Here is a 26,529-nt window from a genome sequence, read left to right as displayed (position 1 = left end):
TACAGCAGCAATGCCCAGGAAAGGTCTTAGCATGGCCTGCACTGTTCATCACTCTCAAAAAAGGCCCAGGTCTATTGATGGCAGGCTGCGATCACTGGAGTCAGGAGAGTTTGGCAAAGCATCCATCAGAGTCTCAGAGCAGCCAGCTCCAGCTGGACGAAGGGAATGGCACTTGAAAGCAGGATGTGAGTGTCTCAAGCTACGTCTCCATCTACAACCGCTTGTCAAGAGTATCGCGGACACGTCTAGAAGCCCAAACAGAGACCAATACCCTCTTGTGCCAGGCAGTGTTCAAACACATTGCGAGAGAAAGCTCCTGCCCCAGAGAGCTCGCAATGCAATGGGGTAAGACGCACAAAGGAAATGCATTGTCTTTGTTTTACTGACTGCAGCAGTATGCAACACCCCAGGTCACAAAGAGCTGGGAATCAAGCCTCAACACCCTCCATTCTTCCCCCGCTGAGTCCCAGCCCAGGGATTTCAGCAGGGTCCCCTCCTTTCCCAGAGGAAGCTGGGCTAGCAGGTCTCAGCTTAAGAGAACAAAACTGCTTCCTCCAGACACGACTCAGGCCACAGGAGCTTTCCCACCCGGCCTTTGTGACCGGGGCTGATGGCTCCAGCAGCTGCCAGATGGAAATGAGTTCAAGAAAACAAGACAATCAGATCCCAAACTGCTCTGGCGCCTGTCACTCATGGGCCTCGAGGCACCTGGCAGACACCGTGAGCTGAATCTCAGCGTCCACGCACGAGAGGCAGACGCACTGGCCCTGTTTGATCAGTGCGAACCCAGTCACCCAAGGGTTTGCCCACAGCCACGCAGTTCCCAATCACAGTTTCTGCGGTAAAAGTGAGGCTGGGTAGAAAGCAGCCAGGGGTTGAAGTCCAGCTCCTAACCAAGCCCAAACCCAACACATCTTGCCTTCCCTATTTCCCCCTTAGTTAGCCAGCTGGGGTTTTCTGTGTGGCTTGGCTAACCCCATTCTTTCCACAAGCCCTGCAGGGTCTGAAATATTGCTGGGAGGCTTAATTTCCCCCAGCACTAGCCCAGACCCATCTAGGCCCCTTGTGATACCACCTCGGGCAACCCAACCTTCGAAATGCACCGACTACCAGCTCATCCTCCAGCCCTGCTACCTCCCAGATGGCAAACAGGGCAACCTCCCAACAGCAGCATGACCCAAAGGTCAAAGTGGGACCCAGGAGCCTCTTCCCCAGACTGGGGAGTCAGCGGGCACAGGCTTGGCACTGTCCAGGCTATAGCCCAAGGTGAAGGCCCAGAAAAACCAAGGAGAGCACATTCCCCTGCAATCAAAGCTGCCAAGTTAGACATGGAGATGATGGGAACATTTAGTGACTCCAAAGCAGGAGCTACTGAATGGAAATACCGACGTGGCCTGGGGGTTAAGTCACTGGACCTGCAGGGTATCGGGGGATGATGGGCCCTGTATATGAAAGGGATGCCAGCAACACCCTGGCTTCTCCTCCACCCAAAAGCCCCTCTAGACAGGACCTGGGGGCACTGAGGCTTTCCATATGCCACCCACTCTGCAGCAGACATCCCCCATCCAACTCCAGCCCCCCCACTAATTCACCCCCCCCACAGCCCAGTGCACTACAAACCCTGCTTGGGGATTACCTTCACATCCTGGCTGCCGAGGGGGTTCAGGAGCTGCTCCTCCAGGGCATGCAGGGATGCCTGCGCCAGCACAAGAAGGCGCTGCAGGATCTGAGGAGGGCAGAGTTGGTGGGTAATGCAACTGCCATGCAATGGGGCTGCGCTGCTGGCACTGGATCAGCTCACCACCACCGCTGGCCTGACTGAGCCCACGGGATCACGTGGACTAACCTGAGCGCTAGGGACATGGTTGGGAGCCCGATGCCTTAGTGCAGGGAGCAGCAGCTTACCTGGCTGCCCATGTCCATGCATCTCAGGGCACCAGGGTGGGGGTGGGGAGGTGCAGCCTAGCTCACCTGGGCAGACGGCCGCTCCTTGGTCCACGCTGAGCTCCGCTGGTCTCTGGGAGTGGAGATGAACATGACGGGGAGGTCGGCCCGGGAAGCCACAAACTCGTTCTTGATCTCTGTGTAATCTGCGTCTGGAAAGCAAACCACACTGAGGTCAGATCCCTCACACCAGCATGCAGCCCCTGCTCGTGCCAGGGACCCCCCAGCACCCTCAGGAAACCCCAGGGTGAGGCTTCATCCTGTCAACTGCTCTATCCATGCAAGGGATCTTCCCCAAAATGCAGTCCCGACCCTCTCTCCACCTGCTGTCACCCAACACTATGGGATCTCACAGGCCAGGGAAAAGCCTGTTTGAGCTGTGGGCTGAGCCCTCATGCTGCATCTCCCTGGCCAAGCCCAAATTGGGTAGACAGAGCAAGGTGGTAGTGCCGCTGCAGAGAAGACACCTGAAATGAAATCCATCCCCTCACCAGGATGCCTCCTGCTCTGTGCCTGCAGTGGGTGAGGTCAGGGGATATCACAAACAAGCACTGAAGCGCCACTACCCATCAACCAGGGTCTGATGCCCAGTGGAAAACTGCAATACCAGCCGAAATTGCTTGAGACTTCCCAACCCAGGGTGGAGCAGCTCAGCTGAGGCCTGAGATAAGTGCCAGGGGAAGGTAAACCTTGCTAGAGACATAAGAGAGAGCCTCTCCTACAGATCCTTCCAGGATGCTTCAAGGCTGGGTTACAACGGGGCATGCCAAGACAGGCATGAAGGTGTCACAAAGAGAATCTGATCCAAACACAGTGGAGTCATAGGAGGTTGGTTTTATTATCCCCATTTCACAGACAGGGAGCTGCCCCAGGAGGAAGGGAAGTGACTTGGCCAAGGTCACATAACAAATCAGTGGCAGAGCTGAGACGCACACCCCATTCAGAGACCTGTGCCCCCATGCCAGTACAAAGCGCCCAGGGCACAGAGACAGCAAATGGGCTGTGAGATGCACAAACAAGAGCCAACAGCTTGGCAAACTCTGCTTGATGCGAGGAAACCAGAACTTTAACCAGGATCAGAGAGGAGGAAACGTGCCAAGAAATAAACAAGGCCAAGCTCCTCCGGCCCCTGGAACACCTGGGAGATTACGACGTTAAAGCCTGCGAGGGGAAAACAAAGCAAGAAACCAGAGGCTAATCCCCCTGCTTTGAGCCCACAGGTCCCCCGCTGAGCGCCCTGGTGAGGAGGATGCCCCCAACCCGAGGGGGCTCCGATGCCTGGGAGCAGTGACTGAGCAGAGCCAGCCTTTGTTTTGCCTCCCACTGTTTCCCCTCCAACACACACACTCCAGCATCGTCCAGAGACTTGCAGAGCAGTGCTTTTCACTGGCCCCAAGCTGACCAAGGGAGCTGAGTGTCCTGGGTCAGAGTGAAACCCGTGACCAAACCCCCCATTAGCATCACCCGATGAGCACCCTGGGTTAATCCCACCGCAGCCCCCTCAGGGGGGTCGCACCACCTCCCTCTCGGGCTCAGGGCAGCGGGAGATCACTCCCCAGCGCTGCAAGGGACCTCCCACGGCCCCCAGCTCACCTTTAAGCTCTGAGTTCAAGTTCACGATGAGCGGGGCGTTCTTCCAGTCGAAGGTGGTCAGCAGGTGGAGGAAGCGAAGGAAGCCCACCTGAGGGGAGCTGTGGGGGAGAGAGACTGCAGCTGTGAGGACCGAGAGAGAACGTACATCCCCACACCCCGCCGAGACAGGGCGGCCGGGGAGTGTGGTCCATGAGCCAGGCCACAAACAGGCACCGTGAGCAGATGTGCTGAAGTTGATGGGGGGCTAGGAAAGAGTCTCCCCCCTGGCAGAGACTGGGGGCATTTTGATCTCTTCAAGGACCCACTTTTGGGTCAAGTAAAATTGCCCCCTCTCATCGCTCCTGTAGCTGAACACAGGGTCAGGGCACAACGTCTTCCCTCAGCTCCTTCCCATCTCCTGTGTCTGCACCTCTCCCCCAGAGGCAGCTTATCCAGAACAAGGGGAGGGACTGGAGACAGGACTCTTGGGCTCTTTACCTGCCTCTGCTACTGGCTAGCAAGCAAGTCACCAGAGAGATCAAGTCACTTAACTGCTCAGGGCCTCAGTCTCCCAAGCTGTGCAATGGGGGCCAGTGCATGCCTGCATCACAAAGCAGCTAAACTGCTTAATGAATGCTGGTGAAGTGTTGCAGGGGTCGTAAAGAGATAGTGGAGCAGCCTGGCGCCTCACACAGCGGGCGAGTTTGTGTCTAAAAGCTCAGAGGGGTCCCATACAGGAAGACAGCGCCTAGTGCTCACAAGGTCTGGGAACAAGCAGCATGCAGTTAAACCTCAGAGAGATGGTCGGTACCGTGGATGGAGGATGCTTATTCCCATCGCCCCTCAGCATGACACCTCCCGCCACCCCTGGCCTGGGACAGGTTCCCTATCTCCCATGGAGCAGGGCTTGCTCCCACGGCCTGTGGCCCTTCTGCTTTCCCCACAGCGGTCCCCATTTGAAGCCAGAGCGACACAAGCAGCATTTTATCCTTTGCCAGAAGTGGTGTTGATAGCTGGGGACAGCAACATCTCTCCAGCCTCATCCAGAGGCCTCCTGTCAGCACCAGCCCCCTCTGGACATGCTCTGGTCACAGCCCCAGGGACACAGCCAGGACTCCTGAAGAGATCACTGCCACCTCCTCCAGCACAAGCTGCCTGGTCCGTGGAGATGAGCACCCCAGCCCTGGGCACCGCAAGAACGGAGCCAGAAACAGAAGCAGGAGCTGGGTGCTTAGCAAGCTTGGAGCCCTCCGGATGGCAGTCCAAGCTTCTTCGCCACTGGCTTTCACACCGGCTTGCCCTGCCCACACAGCTAAGAGGAAGAAAAAAACCTGAGCCCTATGGACCCCTATTCTCCCCCAGCCTGTGTTGGGAGGATGCTCCTTCACTAGCTGACTGGCCCAACCTGGCCTTTCCCCAACTCCTGCCCACAACAGCTATCAATCAGCGTTCACTTTGGATTCCCAAACCTCGGTCCACAAGCTGGGCCACGGGGTGTGGGGCACAGCAAGTCACCGATTAAGCATCTGTAGCAGGGTGGTCTGTCAGCCAACAGAGTTTGGGAAGTGCCAGACGAGGCCGGGGCTGGATTCCAGGCCCCCGACCCTCTCCCACACACAGTATTTTATACTCACTCAGCTTTGAGCTAGTTTCTAGGGTTAGGCTGTGAGAAGCCCATGTCTGATGCCCAACCATTACTGCAACAGCCCTCGGAGCTGCTGCCAAAGCTGCCAGGGCCTGTTGCCAGCCATGGCCATTTACAAGGGGCGCAGGCCAAGCTGCAGAAGTGTGGCTAAGCAGAAGACCCCAAATCCTGTTTCTGGGTGACCACAGCATGAACCTTTGCAGATGTGACAACTAGCTTGGACAGCAAAGTAAAGGAAACCATCTACATGCCTAAGGAAACCAGTAATGAGAGACAATTAAACAAAGCACAAGGCCTGAAAGGAGACATTATAAGGGAAGACCATACATTAAATCATCCAAATATGCCATATTATAGTTCTATCTTAAAATAGTAGTAGTAGCAATTGATGTAATGAAATGTATTAGACACTATTTTGCTGTAATAGCTGTATTTTTGTAAAGGTACTTCGATAACTTGAAAAAACAAAACAGCCTTGTCAGAGAAGACCATAAACTAGGGTAAAGAAGAAACAGAACAGTACTGAACAGCATTCCAGGATGAGGGGAAGGAGATAAGAAACCCTCCCTTTTTACTTTCCCAAGGATATAAATCCCAACTAATTGACACCTTCCAAGTTTAGTCCACTTCCAAAACTTTCAGTGAAACAAAAGACATTTAAATAAAACCAAGCAGAGGTCATTTATTAGAATATCAAAACCAGCCACCTACAAATATGGGGTATCAGCTGGAGGGAAATTTGGAGAACTCAACAAGTTCAAGACTTGCTGCTAATCTGCATGTCGCCTGCCTCCCCAGTCTGCCCAGCCGGTAAAGGTGAGATTCTATGTTGTGCGGTCACAGGCAGCCAGACTTTGGGACAGACTTTGGGATAAATATCCGATTTTGTCTTTTGAAGTGCAAGCAAATAAAAAGTCAGGCTATTGACCTGTTTCTGCCTCTTTTTATCAGTAGCCAACCCACAAGGTTACCTGCAATCTAGGTAACAGACCATCAGTTGAGGGAAAATCCCTGGGAACCAGCCTGGCCTGAATTCATTGCACGTTGGTCAGGGTCAAACCAGTGGCCTGATAACAAGAAGTCCCCAAACGCTGAGCCAGGCAGTCACCTGTCCACCCTCTGCTCCCCCTGAGGAAGTGTACCCAAGACGGAGGCCACACAACTGCCATTCCTGGGGCTCACCTGGGTGGCGTGAAAGGTGCGGGGTGGAGGAAGAGGGAGGCCACAAGCAGGTCCACGCACTCCTCCGAGAGGCCATCACTCAGCATCTGGGCGCTGATCCAGCGCTTGGCAAGCCGGCAGGTGCCGCTGAAGGCGGGATGCTGCTGCTGCAGCCTGCGGGGAAGGAAAAACGGAAGCAGCAGCTGTTACAAGTCAAGCCCACGGCAGGGACTGCCTCGATATCCCTGGGCACTGGGCCACACACTGCAAATGGACGAGCTGTCTGCAGAACGCATGCAGCTGGCGCTGTATGGGCTCGGGGTTGTTGGGAGAGGGAAGGGGAAGATGCTGCAGCATGCTTGCCCTTTCACCTCATCGCTGCACCAGCCATTACTTGGGACGCCATGACTCTGCTCTCGTCTGAGCTGGAGGGGAAGGGCTGCTAGATGGGTCCCTACTCACAACGTACCTGTCCCCCACCCTCATTTGAGGGCTCTGCCAGGTCCGTACCGGTGCCAAGGGCAGAAGGAGGGTTTCCCAACCCACAACACCCTCTTCGCTCCCCAGTGCTGCTCCCCCTTTCCTACCCAGATGATTCATAATGCACCTACTTCTTCCTCCATCCTTCTCACAACTCTTCCCTCCTTCCTTACCTGTGAGGAGTACAGGACCCACAGTGCATTGCCTTCCCCCATAACACCGCTCATAGCTCTCTCCTTCTGTGACCCATAAAAGAAAGCTGGAGGAGCAGTTCCCTACCCACAGTGCAACCCTCTCCCCAGAGCCCCACCAAGAGCTCGCCCTGGCCTTTACTGCTGGAGGACTGGTCCCTGGCCACAAGACACTTCTCCCTTTCCTTACCCATGCAGACAGCTGGTCAGATAGGGCAGGTGGAGGGTTTCCAGCTCCAACTGCTGAGATTCCTCTGTATCCCGGTACTTCAGCATCCCCTCTGGGGTCACCACCTCCTTCAGGATCTGGGGCTCCCGGTGATAGGCCACTTGGAGACGGAAAACATAACCATCCTGAGAGACGGGGACAGAAAATTCAGGGGAGGAGTGAGCCAGGGATGGAGGGCAGGAGCTCGGAGAACCAGGGCAACAAAGACAAGGTATGGCCTTGTCTCGTGCCAGGCCTGAGCCCAGAGACACCCTCTGAGGCAGAGACCATGCTGCACCCCAAAGGCACCAAACTGGCCTCACCAAGAAGAGGAGCTGGGAGCTCTCCTCTGCCAGCCGGGGACCCAAATCAGCTGCCTGGCACTGCCCGCTGCTGTTGCCACCCTACAGCCATCCCTTCCCTCTCCTGGGCTCCCAAGAACAGGCTGCTGACACAGGACCCCTGCTGCCCTCCCGCCAGGGCCCTTCTCTGTACCTTGTACACGTCGGTGTGGGAGGCTGCGGGCCTGCAGAGGAAATGGTGCTGCTGGCTCAGGAGTTCGGCCAGCTGGAGGTGGAAGGCAGCTTTGATACGCTTGATGGCTTCCTTGTCCTGAGGCCACTGGCCGCTCCCCTCCATGTGGCAGATAACTGAGGGGAAAAACACAGGGCAGCAAGAAGATACCAAAAGGGGGCATCAGAACAGGAAGAACTTTATGGACCGAGCACAGGACTGGGAGCCAGGACTCCTGACATGATCCCTGTATCAAGATGCACAAGTCATTGCCTTGCCCGTGCCTCAGTTTCCCCAGCTCATGCACCCTCCTTGCTGCCTCCCCAACCTCCCCTTTACCTTTCATGGACGGGATGTATGCTGGGCAGGGTTTATCTGCCAGGGGAAGTAGTGAATCCTTCTCCTTGTTCCTCTCGTGGTATGCATAATCCGGTTTCATGGGGGCTGGAGGGAAGACCTAGGACACCAGTGGGCAGGGGTTACTCGGGGGATGGCAGGCAGCAGGGTGGGATGCGGTGCCCATGGGCCAGCCTAGAGCACAGCCTGCCAGCTGCAGCCCGAGCCTCCAGCAACGAAGCTGGGGACACAGCAACCCTGCCATGGGCCCAAGGCCTTCCTGGTACCCTTCAGACTCACGTCAGTGTACCGCAGCGCCGGGTGCGTGCCCTGCACAGCTGTCACCGTCAGCAGCAGCCCCTCCAGCTTCCACAGCTTGCGGCTCAGGTCATCGTAGGAGCGGATGACACCAACCATGGCCTCCTCGCCAGTCCCTGCAGGCTGCAAACACCCCTGAACAATCACACAGTGACACACGGGCAACTGCGCTCTGCATATTCCCCCCCGCCACTCAGGTGCCCTCAGGCCTCACAACCACAGCTGCAAGATGCTGCAGGTTCGCTCCCTTCCCAACTCTGACAAGCAACCACACCCCCAGAATCACCCCCACCCCTTCCAGCGGCAACTCTTCAGCTTCCCTGCCATGTGCCAACAGCACCAGGGGCTGCGGGAGCACCAGCTGCTGCTCTTCACAGCCAGACCCTCACAGATTTGCCACGTGGGGGAAGGGAGGAGCAGCTGCACTGCTCCAGGCTGTTAAACACTTGCTGCCTCCCACCCCAGAAGTGACTGCTTTCTGCTGCCAGCAGATGCGAACCCTAGAGAAAGGCCCCAGGGAAATGCAAAGAACTGGACTTAGGAAACTGAGGGAGGGTCGGAGAAAAAGGGCAAATCAGATGGTGGTCAAGGGACAACGCAACACAGCTGAGACCCAGAGAAGTGCAGCCAGAGGAGGGAGAGGGCAGGTCCTGTCCTGAACAGCTCAGTCACTTTTCTGGAGACCACATTAATAGAGGGACGGTGGCAAGCAAGAGGCTGCCCAGCTAAGATCAGAGGGCAGGAGGGACATGGAGACAAGGGTTTGCTCCAGTCTGCAGAAGAGGCCGGGTTACAGTGGACACAATCTGAATCCAAGACAGCCACACGCTCTTGTGGCAAAACAAGCCCATAGCATCTGGGAACGTGGTGGCAGAAGCGTCACCTGCAAGTCAAAGGAAGCGACTCTCCTGCTTCGTTTGACGCTGGGGAGGCCTCCCTGGTGCACTGTGCCCAGTCCAAGGTGTCGCACTTCAAGACAGGCATGGGCACGTTGGAAAGAGTCCAGCAGAGAGAGACAAAAATGATCAGAGGTCTGGGAAGCAAGACTTGTGAGGAAAGGCTGGAAAGAACGGGGATGATTTAGTCTGGAGAAGAGAAGACTGATGAGGGGGAAGGGGTTGATAACAGACTGCATATTATTCAGAGGATGGAGACCAGTTGTTCTCTGCATCCCCAGACAACACGACAAGGGTCTTAAACTGCACGGGGGATTTTCTCCCTGAGGGAGATTTGACAGTAGAACAGGCTGCCCCGGGCAGATAGCGTATTCCCATCCTCTCAGGTGTTTAAGATGCCTTCAACCGCGAGCCTCCTGCCAGCCTGAATTTTCTCTAACTTTTTCCTTTAATTCTGACATGGGCAGAGCACAGATAGCAAAGAGGGGTAGGGGGAAGTGCTGATACCCCAGCACCGGGCGCATTGCAAATGTGGAAGAAGGATTTCCACTTCCCCTGGTGCTCACTGCCGCCTCTCGCCACAGCCCCTGACATCTAGGAAGGAGAAGGCAGGGGACACGTCGCAGAAGAGCAGCTCAGAGGGGGCCGGGCCGAGTTCGAGAGCAGCCAGTTCTGTCCCGGGCTCTGCATACAGTGGATCAGCAGCACCCTCTGCAGGCCCAGCTGGGGACTGCCAGCACCAGAAGGCTGCCCACACCTCTGCCAATCTCAAAGGCTGGTGCAGCTGCTCCTTTTCTCCCCTCCACCTGGGCATCCCCGGGAAATGCCCTGAGGTCCTTGGTGCTATTCTCATAGGCAAATCAGCAGCCATGTCTGAGTGCAAATGGCTCAGGGGCCATGCTGAAAGTCCCTTCTGTCCTTACTGCCCACAAAACCTTCCCCATCTCAGGCTCTCTACCCCGTTCACTGCCTGGTTGCAGAAGTCCTAATGCACCCGTGCCCACAACGGGCTGCATCCAGGCCCCACGGCCTGGAGTTTGATGGTGGCACTCACCTGCCACCCAGCCTGCTCCCTGCTATGGACTGGAGACGAAGCTGAGAGGTCCGAAATCCCGGCCTGTAGGTGTCTGGATTGGGTCCCAGCCCCATAACCTGCTGGTAAGGGCAAAGAGGAGCACAAGGTGGAGGAATCTCCTCTCTAGGCTGCTCAGCTACAAAACCAATGGCTTTCAAACTAGTTTCTTTCCCCACCCTCACTCCTAAGGCCCTGGGACAGCCCCTCCAACATGTCTCTCTCCAGAAAGCAGGAAGAGTTTGGCACAGGGGTGATGCAGATGAAGAAACCAAGCTACAGCTTCTCCATTGGGATCACCTTAAAAAAAACTCATCCTTGGAGGTTTTTAAGACCCGACTAGACACAGCCTCTGCTGGGATGATGTAGTTGGGGCTGGTCCTACTTTGACCAGTGGGTTGGACTAGATATGACCTCCTGAGGCCCCTTCCAGCCTTCATTTTCTATGAGCCTATCACCCAGTCCTCAGTCAACCAGAGGAGATTCAGCAAGGACAAATGCAAAGTCCTGCACTTGGGACAGAATAACCATGTGCACAAATACAGGCTGGGGAAGGACTTGCTAGGCTTCAGTACTGCAGAGAAGGTCCAGGGGAGGGGGGTTGCAGGTGACCATAAGCTGAATATGGGCCAACCATGTGCTCTTGTTGCAAAAAAAGCCAACAGCAGACTGGCTTGTATTAACAAGAGTGTCACTTGCAAATCAAGAGAAGTGATTCTTCTGCTCTATTCAGCACTGGTGACGAATCACCTGGAGTCTGGTGTCCATGGTTGGGTCTCACACGTGGACAGACTGGAAGGGGTCCAGTGCAGAGCAACAAAAATGATTAGTGGCCTGGTGGGAGGCAAAACTGATGACAGAAGTCTCAAAGAACCAGGGTTTTTTAGCCTAGAGAAGACTGAGGGGGGATTCGATAAAAGTCTCCAGATACCTGAAGGGTGATTAAAGAACAGACGGAGATCGGAGATGGCCTTTTTTTTCTTCAGCCATAGGGGACGGGACTAGGAGCAATGGCCTCAAGCTGCAACAAGGGAAATTTAAGTTGGAGATGAGGAGGAACTTTCTGACTCCGAGGGTGGTCAAGCACTGGAACAGACTGCCTAGAGAAGCTGTGGACTCTCCATCCCTGGAAATCTTCAAGTGCAGGTGGAAGAGACACTTGGCTGGGATGGTTTAGTCAGGGCTGATCCTGCTTTGAGCAAGGGGCTAGACTAGATGACTTCATGAGGAGCCTACCAACCCTACTTCCCTATGATCCAGACAGCACACGAGCTGCACCACAAGGGCAAGAGACAGGGCTGCTGGTGCCAACATGAACAGCAGCAATAACCTTGGCAAGGCAATGAGGATAAACAAAGCCAAAAGCAGATCTGCAGCAGGGATTAGCCCGAGCAGGAACAAAATGAGCGATGTGGAGCTAACAATGTGCACAGCCCTTCACAGCACCTCTCCCACCATGAGGAGCTCAGATCTGAGAGAAGCAAGGACAGGCCCCAGATGGCTCCAAGGAGCAAAGGCATGAGGCGAGTCTGAGAGACAGGTGAGAAGTACAAGGGTGAACATAGAAGTGTCTGGCCAACAGGGAGCAGGGACAAATGGCTGCAAGTGGAAAGGCTGCCCAAGGAGTCACTGTTTCACTCAACACTAAGCAGCCCCTGCTTCAGCTTCCACTTAGCCAGGGGTAGCAGTGGGCACATGGACAGTTACTGCACATCAGCTGTTTCAGGGTCAGTTACTCAGAGGGGAAGAGGAGGTTGCAGTAAGCACAGCAAGGTGACCTTGTCACAGAAGGCCCCAGGCATTCGCTGTGCTGGCTCAGGTGTCCTTTCCTAGACCTTTCCAGCCCTGTTGTCCTCCCCCCACTGCACAGCTTTCACAAACCCCAGCCCTCGCACCGGAGAGACCGTACCTCCCGCCTGGTTTTGATCACCGACTCCAGCACGGCTCCCATGTAGCAGATGGAGGATTCGGGAATACCTGCGTGCCTGACAGTGGGACAAAGCAGGAAGGGAGTCAGACAGTAAATGTCCCCCCTACCCTTCCCAGATCTAGCCCCCAGCTCCAGGCCAGGCCCAGCTGGAGCTCGACAGACTCAGCAGGGATCTGGAAGCACCAGACGTGACTTTTACAGGGCCCAAAGCCAAACACACACCCCTGCGGGTCCTGCCACAACCACTTCGCACAGACCAGGCAAGACCTACTGTCTGACCCAGTACATGGCAACTATTATGTTATGTTCTCGGGACAGGCAGATTCACCCAGCTCCTCCCACCCTGAGCCCAAAGCCATGCAAGTGCCTTCCAGAGCAGAGGTGGCCTAGATCTAAGAAAGCTTCACACCCACCAGCACCGCGCAGCTGACGCAGGCTACAGGAAACTGAGGAGCCAGCTGGGTGCAACCCTCAGTCTGACACCCCCGTAAGGTATTACAGCTCCTGGCACGGGCACCAGGTAGCTCAGAGATGGCTCTGGGCACTACTCACAGCTGCAGCAGATGCCTGACGATGTGCTCAGGAATGAGGCGCTTCTGGGCCAGGGTGTTGGCCTGCCACACCACCGCCTCGCAGATCGCCCCGTCCTGGAACCGCCTCAGCTCTGACTTCTCCCCCCAAAACTTCCGGAAGTCAGCCGCCTGCAGGGAGGCGACATGGGGAGCATCAGAGTCAGCACGCGGGACATCAAGGGGAATCCACGCTCGCGGGACACCCAGCCGGCACTGCCCTCCCCTGCTGGGTGCAATGAGTTGGGTGGGTCTCCACAAGCCCACCGCAGAGAAGACTCTCCCAGCCCAAAAGCTGCCCCTTTGCCAACGAGGCTGGTGATGCCCTCAAGGCTGAACTCCCCTCACAAGAAGGAGGAAACCCAGCTGGGACAAGCTGCAGGGCCCCTGGCAGGACTGAGAGCACGTGGCACCAGTCCTGGGGAACTGCTGATAGCTAAAGCTTCAAAGAGGAGTCCGGCAACCCCTGGGGTTGGGAGCTCCCGTGGGCAATACAGAGAAAGTCCCTTTGGGAGAGGCCACAGGATCTAGTCCAAAGTTGCTGCAGCCCACTGGGCTATATGGAGTGGTGCAGAAGACTTGCTCTGAGCCCCCAGACCCACCACAACCCTCCCTGTCACCCTGAGTGCTAGAGGCAGGTCGAACCCTGATTAGCACCCAGACCAGGGGGAAAAACCAGGCTCCCTGCCCCAGCTTTGCACCCTCTCACTTTTCTGTGGCAGGCCATTCAGTCACATCAAGCCATCTTCATCTCCGTTCACCACCAGTCATGCCAAACCCTGCTCCTCCAACCTTGATCCCACTCACGTAGCACAATGGTGCCCACCCTCCCCTCTGCCTTATCGCCGATGCCAGCTACCTTCCCCTGAAGCCCCCGCAGAGCAGCCCCAAAGCCCCCCTCCCACTGGTCTCCTTCAAAGCCATTTTCCCCTCCCATGGCCAAGAGGCCTATAAGACAGCTCTCAATAGGACCCTCACGGGGGTTCACAGGTGCTGCCGCAATAGAAGGGCAGGATAGGGAGCTGCCGCACGCTCACCTCCGGCTGGTCTGCCTCAGGGCCTCTCTCAAGGACGCTCGCAGCAAACTCTGGGGCGAACAGGAGGCCGAACGACAGGTGCCCAATGTCCTTGTGTTTTGGGGGGTCGGCATCGATTGGCCACTGGAGAGACACAGGGATAAATCATCAGTGGAAGTGACCCTGCTGTCCATGCACTTGCCTGTGGAGCATGAGATGCAGCAGCAGCCCTGCTGCCCGCTCCTGAGGTCCTCTGGGCTCTGGCGCCCCGGCTGCCATGCCCTCACAAGCTCTCCCTAATGCAAGAGCCCATCACCCCAGCCCCCTCCCACCTGTGAAGGGGGCCCATTTACCTCAAGCTAGATCCATGACCTCCCCCAACCCTAGCAAACCTCAGACCCCATCTGATGCAAGGGAAGAGTAGCCCTCACGGCCAAAACCAGGTGTCTTGGCGAAGACCCCACATAACTCAGCACCAAACAGCTGCCAGAGGGAAACAACTTTCACCCTGTGCTGGGTTTGAACCTGGGGCGTAGGGAGCAGAAGGCTTCATTAGGCCCAGCAGGGTCCCAATGCAACAATCTCCCCTTCACCCACAGCAGCATCTGTCTCAGGGAAGCCCAGGACAGGGATGCTGCCATCGCTGTCCGCAGGGCAGGGTTACCTCCTGTGTCTGGGGCAAGGAGTGTGTGAGCAGCAGCGCCCGCTCGCCCAAGCCTCGCACCAGCAGGGAGGTGATGAAGGGCAGGGCTGTGGCCACGTAGTTTCCGCCCCGATCCATCAGCTCATTCAGCAGCTGCATCTTCTTGCAGGCTCCCTGCAGCTTGGAGACCGGCTTCAGGCTGCAGAGGTGGGGAGCAGAGACAGCAGCTTGGTTAGCAATGTCCCTGGCCCCATTCCCTCCCAAGCCGGGCTGCTGAGTGAAGCAGCTCTCCCAAGGCAGGAAGCACCCAGAGGGGTAGAAGCTGTCACAGGACCGGGTGCAGAGGCAGCAGCATCATTCACGAGGTCTGGAAACAGCAGCTGGAGGGCAGGACCCACAACGGAAAGGGGCCGTATGGGTCACTGACTCCAGACGCACACAGACATCCAGCCTGAAACAAGGTCCCCAGGAAGATCTGCGCCCATCCCTCTGCGCACCTACCCCTCCATAATAACCCTAGGGCAGGGGTACTCAAATCACAGCCCACAGGCCAGATCTAGCCCCTGGTGCTGCGTCATTTGGCCTGAGGGGCTCCTCGAGGATCTGTGGGGAGTGCCACAGGCTGGGGTCCTGCAGACCAGATGGACACGCAGGGCAGCACAAGGCCTGATCCGGTGGGGCAGGGTGGGATGGAGCCCCAGGGCCTGATTCTGGCATGTGGGGGGGTGATTAAGGGCCCAATCCTGCTCATCGACCAGCCCCACACCATTCATCTGGACTGCAGGTCTTCAGTACAGAGTAAACAGAGAGTTTCCAAAGCTGCCTGGCTTGCTCGTGACCACTGCAGGCATCCCCAGCCCTGGGGGTCAGGGAAGACCAGGCTGAGGCCAAGCGCGCAAACAGCAGCCCTGAGTCCAGGGGGCAAGAGCCTGGCCTGCAGCCTGAGAGGGGAGCGAATCTGCTGGGCTGGACCTGGCCATACTTTGGGCTGGATCCTGGCCTGGGCTCCACATCCAGCTCAGCCAGCTCCTCTCAGAACAAGCCTCCCCCACCCACCGGCCAGCGTGGGGGACACTCACTAGAAGACATGGTCAAAGGTCCTGAGCAGGGGCTTGGTGGTCATCAGCAGCAGCTGGAACCCGTCCACCGTTTTGTCATCTAGGACGTCCATTGAGTGCTTGGCTTCAAACTGCACCTGGGGGAGGAGGAAGGGGAGAGGGCAGAGATGGGGAGGCATAAATTCACTAGTGGTGGCAGCCCCAGCACACCTCCTTGTGCCCCGCAAAAGCCCCCAGTCAGTTGCAACGGGCATGCTGCCCTGCTCTGACATGGAGGGAGCTCCCAGGCAGCCCTCTCCAGCCATGGGGGCCAGGCAGAGTCCATCAGTATGGGACGGGGCACCTCTCATGACATCTCTCCAAGCCACCAGCTCAGCCAGCAACAGCTGCCCACCCCTGAGTGCTGGTCACCACTGACCTCCCACCCACCCCAGGCCCCACCCCACCGCAGCTGTGGCATATCACTGGGGAGGTGGATCATTCAGTCCCCAGAGGCACTAATACCCTGATTGAACCAGTGCTAAAACCCCCCACAGAAACACCGAAAAGATCACTCTGCACACAGGGAGCCCAAAGCACCCTGCAAAATACTAGCATGCTGCACAGCCCTGCCATCCAAAACCAGGACCCGCTGCTTACTCCCCACCAAAGGAATGCGGCTGGCTCTGGGGTGGGGCGCAGTAGCTGCCTGATGCAGGACAACAGCACAGGAGAAAGAGTGCCACATTCATGGAGAGCATTCAGAGGCACAAAGCTCCTACTTGGACTCTGGTCCTTGGGAGAAGGACCCATGGGGTCTGCTGACCGCAGGCATCAGAAACTCTGCCCAGTTCTCTTGGCACTGAGTTCGTCGGAAGAGAACCAGGAACGAACCTCCCTGCTGCACCTGGGTGTTCCTGTCAGGTCTCCCCTCTACCGACTGCCTGCTTAGCTTACTGGACTGGGATGGACGGCAGCACAAGCAGCCAACATGCTGCACCTTTCTTACGGGCCCTTGTCGGTGAGACATTGCAGCCGATAAAGGGACTTCTACAGCAATGAACGGAGGACAGCATCTGAGGGCAGGGAGGAGCCAGCTCCTTGCTCCCTGCTGTGTGGTGCCAGGCAGATCAGTCACTGCACAGGCACAGGGACAGACTGACCAGGACAGAGCTGGTGACAAGAGCCTGCTCCCCAGGTGGGGAGTTGAGACAGGGACGCTGAAGTGGCCAGACCCTTCAGGGACCCCGCACCTGCTTGTATGTGCTGGCGGTCACGTCTGCGCAGAGGTTCACCAGCCCCGAGGGGTCTACGAAGACCACTTCAAAGGCCTGCTGGAAGTCGGCGAGGGTGGGCTGCGAGAGAAAGGAAAAGAGAGAATACAGGATAGCACCAAGGAGCAGCATGAACAGGCTCTGCACTGCCCGGATCTGCTGAGTAACAGCAAAGGGCAAGTGCAGAGTATGGGCCAAATGGGCCTCTGGATAGACAGGCATTGGTGCTGCTTGGCAGAGGCTAAGGGACATGCCCATGGGCACAGAGGGAGTCACTAGCAGAGTGGACAACGAAAGCCAGGAGCCCATGCTCCATTCAGCCCCCAGGCCACTGGGCCGCATTTGTTCCTTACCAGAGAGCCATCCGCGTCCTTCGAGAGGCTGATTCCCGCAACGCTCAGGTCCGTGGTGGCTGGGGACAGAGGAGAGGATCGGTGCTGCGTGCTGGGATAGGCACAGGGCAAAGAGCCTCCTGCGTGAAGGCTTTTAACCTGGTGGCAAGACACCAGCCGGGCCCCGCAAGGGCCAACACATAAACAAGACTGTGGCGATTCCCCATTCACACCCAGGGCAGGCTGCAAGGATCTAGCTCCCCTTGCCTCTTACCCTCCTCCCAGAGGACACCCTGCGCAGGATCCTACAGGCCCAGACTCAGGCCCAGCCTGGGCAGTGCCCAGAGCAAAGACAGCGATGCATCCTCCTACTCCTCAGGACTCTTGGCCCCGACCAAGGGTCCTGCTGCGCTCTCCTCTCACAGAGCGCCCGGGCACTCACCCAGGAACTGCAAGACGTTCCTCAGCACCTGGTAGCCGCTCATCATCCTGCTGATCTTGTGCTTCGTCAGTAGGTAGGCGACCAACATGGAGGCCACAAAGCCATTGAAACCCCCCAGGCCCTGTGAAGAGAAGAGATGCAGAGCTGGGGACTGATCCTCATGGCCAGGGGCAAGGCCCACAAGATGCCTGTGAGCACATCAGGAGGCCAAGGACAGACCCAGGAGCCCCAGGCTGAGCTGGGTGCAGGGGGTGAGGGGAGGCTGCCCTCCTCATACCCCTGGGGACCCCCCCAGTGTTGCCTGCAGTGATGCTCGACCCTAGGACAGCATGTGGCACTCTGGGATCCAAGGGTCTGTGTTACCTCCAATCCCTGTGGGACCCAGCCCCGCTACAAAGGGTCTGGGATGAAGCCACAGAGCTCCAACTCCCTCACAGAAATGGGAAGGCCAGCCCGATTCAAGGCAGTTCCCTGGGGCAGGGGAGGCCTAATGGCTATCTGGAGAGCAAGACCCTTGAGGCAACTCAGCAGGGCCCTGCACACCTAGGCCCAAGCCATCCCCCAGCCAGGGGAAGGCACTAAGCAGAGAGGGCCAGCCCTGGCCACCAGCCTACCTTGTCCAGCTCCCGCTGGCGCAGCCAGACCTTGAGGAGGGCCACACCGTCCCTCATGCCCGGGAAGTCGGCAGCCACACCAGAGAGGAAGAGGAGGTGAGACTCCAGCACCGTGTCGCAGAGGAAGGAGTTGTTGTAGTGCGGGGTGGGGGGCTCAGTGGCTCCTGGGGGGGAATAGACCAGCACAACCGGTTCGGAAAGGCTCGGACAGGTGGAAACCAGATGAACCCTCTGCTTCCCCATCCAGCATCAGTGCAGGAGCCAGCTCCTACACACAGCTGGTGTCACTGAGGAGTCCCATCAGCATCCAGCAGTGCAGCACGAGGAAGCCTCCCACCCTCTCAGCCCTGCCACATCCCCACCAGGCTGCAGCGTGCACCATGGGGCAGACAGACACTCTCTGGCCACGCAGAGATGCTTTATACAGCAGCAAGGCACAAAGGCAGGGCAGGAAAGGCATCTCACTAGAGCTGCAGGGGCATGGGCTCGAGTCACATGTCAGGCTTATGCTCAAGGTGCTCCTACTATAAGTGGGTGCCTGGTCATTCAGGCTGGAGGAGTCAGAGGTGGCTGGGTGTAACACCACCCACATCGCTGCATGCTGCTGGCTGCAGAACCCACCTACCCTTACCACACCGGCCCAAGTCCCAAAGTCCTGACCTGTATCAACCCACAAATGCCCACCCCTCAGAGAGACCAGCATGCCCAGTTCTCCTCCCTCAAGCCATACCCCAGCCTGGAGCCCCTGCTCCATGCCCTCTGACCCTACCTTCCCCGGGGGCAGCCTGCTCCAGGAACCAGGCCAAGCGGACGTTGTTCTTGCTGGGATGGAAGCGGCTGGGCTTGAAGAAACCTGAGGCAGGGCAGGCATATAGCCGGACAGTCACCAGCTTCTCGTCTTTGCCTGCAAGCACAAGAAGGTGGAGTAGAGGTGAACACAGGCATCAGCTCAGAGACAGGCAGCGTCCCCTTGGCCTTGGATGGGCTTTTTCCACTTCTGGATCTTCCAGGCACCCCTAAGCCACATCCCCTGGGGGCTCCCAGAGCTCTCCATGCCCCCAGCTCAGATCCCCCAACACCCCATGCCCAAGGCCAGGGCTGCCAACAAAGTAGCTCCTCTCTCAGGTGCCTCTCACAGCTCCATGGTCTCCCCTTGCTCTCCCCGCTGCCAACCCTCATGGCCCTCTGCCTGGCCAAGGGCCTTATCCTACCAACACAGCACTCAGGAGCCCCATGGGGAGGAGGCCCTTGGATTAATATAGCCTCAAGCCAAGAAGGGGCCTTTTGCAGCTCATGGAAATCGCGGGCACTGGAGCGGCAGAGAAGGGAGTGCAGCCAGATCAGGCACAGCATGGCTGGGCTCAGTGCTCTCCAGCCCTCTGCCAGTGCAGCCAAACATCCCCCTAAGGAGCTAGAGGGAGTTTGGGAAGTCCGTGACTCCCTTTCCCAGCCCCATCTATGCTCTGCACTGGGCATAAGCCACTTCCAAAGCCCCTTGGTCTACCCTACCTGTGCCTTTGCTTTGCTAGTCACACAAACTGCACCAGTCAGCCCATGAGGGTGAGACTCAAGGGCTGCCCCTACACTGGTGGGTGGCTCCAGGCCTGTTCTCTGCTAGGGCCAGTATCAGTTTCAGACCAGCCCCGCCAGTCCAGGCACTGCTTGGTGCAACGGTTCAACCCACTCTCCAAGCTCTGTAATGCCACAGCCCCAGTGAGGAAGTGCAGGGAGGCCCCAGGTTTGGTACCTTGCAGCCGAAGGAGCAGGATGGGCTTGAGGTGGTTGCTGTTTGCGTAGGCAAATTTGATGCTGCCAAAGAGCTGCTTCTTGGAGAGGTGCTGCGCGATGTGGGCCAGGTACAGGGCCCTCTTCCGGTGGTACCGCTGGTTCAGGTGGTCTTTGTCCTGGAAGATCTCCTGAACGAGAAAGAGCAGCAGAAATAGCTTCCGCCCACCACATGCCTCAAGCCAGAGATGCTGACATGCTGCCAACTTGCAGCCACCTCTGGGGTGAGAAGACCGCAGACAGCTGAGCAACAGTGAGGTGCACGGCGCCACCCCCGATACCACCCAGTTAGGACCCTGTGGAGCAGTACAGAGCCGCTCTACTGACTGCCAACTCTAGCAGGTGATTTCAGCTCCAACCCAGGGGTATCAGGGACAGAGAGAGCGCCTGGGGGGCAGACTTGGCCTGTCAGGAGCTGTTTGCAGCGGATAACCTCAGCCTGTGATGGCACCCGACCTCAGGGCAAGACACTGGGCAAGAGGTAACAGACTGCGGTACAGTGGCGTGCTCAGGCTCACCCGTGGCATCATCACAGCCACGTCAACGTTGATGTCCGGCTTGATGCACGTGCCCAGCAGGTAGCTCCCCACCACCTTCACTGCAGCCGGGGGCAGGAAGCGGAACTTCCCCTTCACGCCGAAAGGCACCTGCAGCAACGGGACCCTCACATGCTTGGGGAGCCAGGTCTGGTCAGTGATCTGGAGAAGGCAGAAAGGAGTGAGAGATAGCCCAATGCTCCCAAGGCTGCCAGGCTCACCTGGGCACCAGGGAGGACAGCTTCAACCCATCACCCACAAATACAGCCATGGAAGGGAGAGAACAGGACTCTGACCCATGGGGCTTGAGATGGGCCCCATTCCAGTCCCCGCTTCCTGTATTCCCCACCTGCACGCTCCAGTGCCACTTCAGGGCCCCTTGGGGACAGGTTTACGCACCCCGGGAAGCAGGTTTTCTGTAGGGTGAGCCTGAGCAGGGTACCCAAAGGGCCAAGCTGCTGACTTGGCCCCTTTACAAGCAGCCACAGTGCTGCCTCCCACAGCAGCAGCTGTCCCGGGAACCTACGTCTGCCTCGGGGATCTCAGGGACGGTGCTGAGCAGGGTGTTGATTTCATGGAGGAAGGCGTCAATCCGCTGCTTCTTCTTCTCCTTCAGCCTCACCTCCTTCAGGAGCTCCTCGATCTGTAGGAGAAGGAAGGGCAGGTTGGGCTCACAGCTGCCTTTTATCCACCCTCAAGCAGTAATGGGGGGTAAAGCTCTCTCCTCAAGGATGAAGGGGGAGTAAATCCTGACCCTCTGTCCTCCAACCATCAGCAACTCCCTCCTGACAGGATGCCCAGCTGATATGGCTGTGTGAGACCAACCCACCCACCCCCAGACCACCAAAGATGCGCGGCATCTCGCACCTTCTCCTGCTGCTGCTGCTACGTCCTGAGCAACACGGATGCCTCCAGACACGCCACTCATCCCAAAAGAGAGCCACAGGCTGGCCTGCCTGGCCATGCCAGGGCCCGGACACACCAAAGGGTTATTTTGGTGTAATCAGCCTTTATGCCAGACTAAGAGGAGCAGACACACAGTGTAGAGCCCTCCACCAGGGTAACCTGAGTCCGGGGCAGCGTTACCTCGTGGTGAAACAGTAAACAAGGCCGGTGCAAGCCTCACCAGCGTACACGTCGTGCATCTCCAGCTTATCCCAGAATAATCGCAGCTCCCAGGCAATTTACGTCAGGGCACAAACAATGCAAGATACCCCAGTGTAAACGTGTTGCCGGCCCAGACCTGAAGCTCACAGAGAAACAGCCTACAAGTCAGAGCTGATCCTCCAAGACCAAGCCTCTAGTTGTCTCGCATGACCCCCTGCCAACCTCTTTCACCAAGCTAGCCCTGGCATTAGGCCTCTTACATTCGCTCTGTAGTTGCTGGTTTTCCATCCAAGCATCCACTGGGATGTGCACTGGAGCCCTCCGACACTATCAACCTGAGCCACTCTCCAGAGGGCCCCCAATTCTACACAAGATGCCCTATTTCACTGCTTCTCAAAAGGATAAGAAACTCCTCCCCGCACTGACATGGTCTCTTGCCCACAGGTAACTCCTCCACACCCCACAGCACCTGCTATGTCCCCAACAAGTCCAGGGACTCCTGTCCGATTCTTTCCCAACACCCACAAAACATGGAAACCAGCCCTGATCCTATAAGCAGATCCCTGAAGTGGACCTCAGGACCCTGCACAGTCCAAATGGCAGGACCAGGAAGACCCTGCACTCAATCAGAGGCTAAACCAGTGATTCTTAACCAGGAGGCCCTGACACCCTGGTGCCTTGAGATCCTTTTAAGGCTGCCACACAGTATGAGCTGTGTGAGATGTGCAACCAACTACACGACATGTCCAACCCCCGACACGACTCAAAAATAAAACCTAGAGATTTCCAAAAGGAATCCAGCTTGTCAAAATCATTCTGCTTTGTTGGAGGCTTGCTACGCTTTTTTGCAACAGAAGTGGTATAGTATTTAGTCAAGAAACAAGCAAAAGCTCAAACCTAGCAGTTTCCAAGGGGTGTCTCGAGTCTAAAGAGGTTAAGAACCACTAGGCTAGAAGCACTGAGCCATCCTAGCAGCAGCACTTTCAAGAAAAACATCACCTCTCGGTGCATCCACACCGAGAACACGGTGCTCAGTTCTGGTCCCCAGACCTCAAAAAGGGAAGAAAAGAACTAGGGAACGTGCAGAGAAAGGCAACAAGGATGAGGAGTAGAGAGGGGCTTGCATAGGAAGAGAGACTCAAGAGGCCAGGCCTGTTCAGTTTAGAAAAGAGACGCTTGGGCGGGGGGGACATGAAAAGGGTTTACAAAGTGCTAAGTGGCGAGGAGAAAGTCAATACTCTCTCTTGCGATGTGAGAACTAGGGGTCACACAAAATGGAGCTAGTCGGTAGTAAGTTTAAAACTAACGCAAGGAAGTTATTTTCCACCCGGCGTGTCATTAGTGTCGAACTCGTGGCCACTAGATGTGCAGGGAGCTGACAGTCTAGCCACGTTTAAAAAGGGACTGGACACATTCTTGGAGGAAAGGGGTACCAGTCGCTATGGAGCGTGGCAGTGACGGGCATGGCCGCTGAATCAGAGCATCCTAGATGTTAAATGCTAGAGGAACTGGGGAAACAAACCCTAGTTAGACGCCATTCGCTCTCCCTTTCAGCATCTGCCGCTGTGTGACACGGGAGACTGGGCAAGATTATGGTCTGACCCAGTAAATGGCAATTCTTAAGTTTCTATGCCTCACAACACTGGACCAAGGGTGATTCAGTCGGGCAAAGAATCATCACAGAAATGCTGGCTCCAGACGAGAAAGGAGAGAGACAGCAGAAAGTATTTCAAAATCCCACCTTCCCCCCATGTTTTTCAGCCAGCTCTGCTTTCCTAACAACACAGGGAGGGTTTGTTGGCCCTGGAGCTATGGACTCAGCAACCTGCCTCCTCACCCCCTGCGAGGGAAGTCAAGGTTACTGTGCCCATTGCACAGGAGGGCAGAGAGACATCAAAGCTGGGGGTGTCAGGGCAGAGCTGTGAATGGGGCCTCGTAGCTCCCAGGGCTGTGACCCCTTCACTCCATCCTGCTGCCTCCCAAACCTCCCAACACTCAGCACAGGCTCCTGCCTGGACACACAGGGCTGACAGAGTAAACAGAGCACCAAGAGGGTCCCCCGGCCCCTGACCTGCAGGCGAAGGAGGCTGGAATGGAAGAGGTTCTCCGTCTCCTTCAGCTGGCTCAGCTCCTCGTTGGTGGGTGGCTTGTACAGGTCAGCTCGGCTGAGCTTCACCGGCTGCAGGACGCCGTCCGGGGCAGACGCCCTCTTCCTCCCCTTGCGCCTGCCTTTCTCGCTGACGTGCTGATTCTCCTCCTCCTCCACAGCCTCCACATCTCCCCCGGCATTGCTGACCACCTGAGATAACAGAGAAACAGCCTGTGCTGACTACAAGCCTGTGAACGAACCCTACAGGGCAGAAGAGCAAGCCCTGGTAACCACCACAGCTCCCGTGCTCACCAGCAGCCAGCAAGCAAGTTCAAGGTCTGGGAGGTGAGCTGATGGCTTCAGCCCTCTGCATGATTTTACTGGGGATTGTGTTTAGTGGGGATTGGGTTTTGCCAAAGGTCCTGCTAGGACTTAAACCCAGAGGCTTGTGGCTAGAGGGTCTTGCCCCTCCACTCAGGGTCAGACTTGCACTGCATTTGGGGTCAGGAAAGAATTTTACTCCATGGTCAGATTGGTATGGACTGAGTGGGGGGGTCTGCCTTCTCTCTAGTGGGGGGCATGGCCTTTACCAGGCATCTTGCAAGCATGTATGAACACCCTGTGCAGCAACAGGATGGTGGCGGCCACGGTCCCCCTGCTTTCCCTGCAGCAGGGGCCGGTGTGATGTCTGGGGTTGTGTCAGGGTTGGCTGTGTAGCTTTGCTAAAAGGTTGGACAGCAGATATGTCTGGGGTGGTTTGGCCAGGAATAATCCTGCCTCAGGCAGGAGGTTGCACTAGATGTGACCTCTGGAGGTCCCTTCCCGCCCAACTTCGCTAGGACTTTAACCACCACCAGAGCTGGACCCCTTCGTAGCCATCTCAACACAACAGGCAAGGACCAAGGAGCCCCCAAGGAGCGGACCGACACCCAGTACATGCAGGGTCAGGAGCTGGCACTGCCACGCAAATGCGATCATGAATGGCTTAGAGAAAACACCAGAGATCTGCGATTCATCAACTCCCACAGACCAAGAACCTGGGGCCTGGCAAGGGAATGACAGGGAGCAGGTTTGGAGCACAGGGGAGAAAGGCTTTTGATACAGACTCCCACAGCTGTTTTGCAAGCAAACTAAGGACATACAGGTTGGATGAATGACTGCAAAGTGGAGAGAAAGCTGGCTGGATCGCTGGGCTCGGAGGGTACTGTGAGCGCTGAATCGAGGGGAAGGATCACTGCCCTCGATCTGCCAGCAACGCTCCTACCGATGCAGCCCAGGATGCTGGTCGCCCTCTTGGCACCAAGGGCACGCTGCTGGCTCCTGTCCAGCTTCTTGTCCCCTGTCCCCCCAGGTCCTTTTCTGCAGAGCTGTTGCCCAGCCCGTCACCCCCAGCCTGCACCGGTGCATGGGATTGTTCCCTCCTAAGTGCAGGACTTTGCACTTGTCCTCGTTCATAGAATCATAGCAGTCGGGTGGGAAGGGACCTTGTAGATCTTCAGGTCCGACCCCCTGCCTGGGCAGGAGGAAGACTGGGCTAAAATCCCCCCAGCCAGGTAGGCATCGAGCCACTTCTTAAAGACCCCCAGGGTAGGAGCCAGCGCCACTTCCCTTGGAAGTTGGTTCCAGATCCTAGCCGCCCTGACTGTGAAGTAGTTCTTACGGATGTCTAATCTAAACCTGCTCTCTAACAACTTGGGGCTGTTATTCCTTGTTATCCCGGGGGGCACTAGGGGAAACAAGGTCTCCCCCAAACCCTTCTGGTCCCCCCTAGTGAGTTTACAGACGGTCACCAGGTCCCCCCCTCAGAGAGGTCCCGTAGCCTCTCAAAAAAGGGCAGGTGGCCTTCAGCCCCCAGGACTCCCATGCAGTCTCCCATCCAAGTATGAACCAGGCCTGGGCCTGCTTAGTAAAAACTCCTGCTTGTCCTCATTCAGCCCCCACTTGCCACCCCTAACCTCCCTCAGGACCCACCCCAGCTCTCCCACAACCCAGCACAGCTCCTTGCGTGCACCTGGCCACAGGCACCAAGAAACCTGGGACACAGCGTGGGCTGAGAGGCCTGAGGGCTCCAGCCAAGGTGGGGCTTGAACCCACCACCTTTGCCACCTAGGGTAGCACCCTTACCACCAGACTACTGGGGAAAGCTAACCCCATATGATTCCTTTTGGCCCAATCCTCCAATGTGTCGAGGTCACCCTGAATCCTAGCCCTACTCTCCAGCATATCTACTCCCCCACCCCAGCTTGGTGTCATCTGCAAACTTGCTGAGGGTGCGCCGCATCCCATCTTCCAGGTCACTGAACAAGACCAGTCCCAGGACCAAGCAGGCACGCGCACAGCTTGGTCTGAGACTTTCCCCCGCCAGCTCACGAGGACTCGCCTTCAGCGTAATTCACGTGTGGCTTCACTGCGTGTGTTGGGGGAGCCCAACGCGAACTCCCTGCATCTAAAGCCGCTGCTCCCTCCCGAAGGATGTGCCCAGACCCTGATCCTGCAAGTGTCCGGTGTGTGCACGGGTGGCTACGTATCCACGCGGTTATGTGTATACATGTTGCATGTGCACGTCCAAGTGTCCACGTGCATACATGTCTGTGTGCATGGGGGAGCACACGCCCGTGTGCTTGTGCACATACCTGTGTCCTTGCACATGTGAGGCGCGCACGGCGACCTGTGCACACCTGCGTGCCCGGGGGTGAGTACGTGCACGGGCCCGCCTGTGTGCAGCGCGGGTGCACACGCGTGTGCAAGGGGAGCGCGTGCCCGTGGGCACACCCGGGGCCCGCCCGTCCCTGCACGTGTGCACGGGGCCGTTATCCCGC

At 57.1% G+C, this 26,529-nt stretch overlaps 1 protein-coding gene across 1 annotated transcript in view; it reads right to left on the bottom strand.

The window, feature by feature from the left end:
- NOL6 (nucleolar protein 6) overlaps nt 1–26,529 on the bottom strand; it is a 51,746-nt gene that overhangs the window by 24,108 nt on the left and 1,109 nt on the right. The window contains exons 2-23 of the mRNA XM_025216943.1: nt 23,693–23,920; nt 21,041–21,157; nt 20,497–20,676; nt 19,941–20,109; nt 18,963–19,097; nt 18,194–18,357; nt 17,580–17,700; nt 17,159–17,217; nt 16,785–16,886; nt 15,574–15,689; nt 14,516–14,693; nt 13,873–13,995; nt 12,819–12,967; nt 12,246–12,321; nt 8,351–8,491; nt 8,054–8,171; nt 7,697–7,851; nt 7,184–7,347; nt 6,344–6,496; nt 3,538–3,635; nt 1,972–2,096; nt 1,637–1,726 (exon numbers count right to left, since the gene is read on the bottom strand). Of these exons, the coding sequence (XP_025072728.1) occupies nt 1,637–1,726; nt 1,972–2,096; nt 3,538–3,635; nt 6,344–6,496; nt 7,184–7,347; nt 7,697–7,851; nt 8,054–8,171; nt 8,351–8,491; nt 12,246–12,321; nt 12,819–12,967; nt 13,873–13,995; nt 14,516–14,693; nt 15,574–15,689; nt 16,785–16,886; nt 17,159–17,217; nt 17,580–17,700; nt 18,194–18,357; nt 18,963–19,097; nt 19,941–20,109; nt 20,497–20,676; nt 21,041–21,157; nt 23,693–23,920 (2,961 nt within the window). The remainder of the gene's footprint in view (nt 1–1,636; nt 1,727–1,971; nt 2,097–3,537; nt 3,636–6,343; nt 6,497–7,183; nt 7,348–7,696; nt 7,852–8,053; nt 8,172–8,350; nt 8,492–12,245; nt 12,322–12,818; nt 12,968–13,872; nt 13,996–14,515; nt 14,694–15,573; nt 15,690–16,784; nt 16,887–17,158; nt 17,218–17,579; nt 17,701–18,193; nt 18,358–18,962; nt 19,098–19,940; nt 20,110–20,496; nt 20,677–21,040; nt 21,158–23,692; nt 23,921–26,529) is intronic.

This window comes from Alligator sinensis, unplaced genomic scaffold, assembly GCF_000455745.1.
Source record: "Alligator sinensis unplaced genomic scaffold, ASM45574v1 scaffold132_1, whole genome shotgun sequence".
NCBI lineage: Eukaryota > Metazoa > Chordata > Crocodylia > Alligatoridae > Alligator > Alligator sinensis.
The sequence above is the reverse complement of the archived record's forward strand: the minus strand, read 5'-3'. Positions and strand labels throughout refer to the sequence as shown.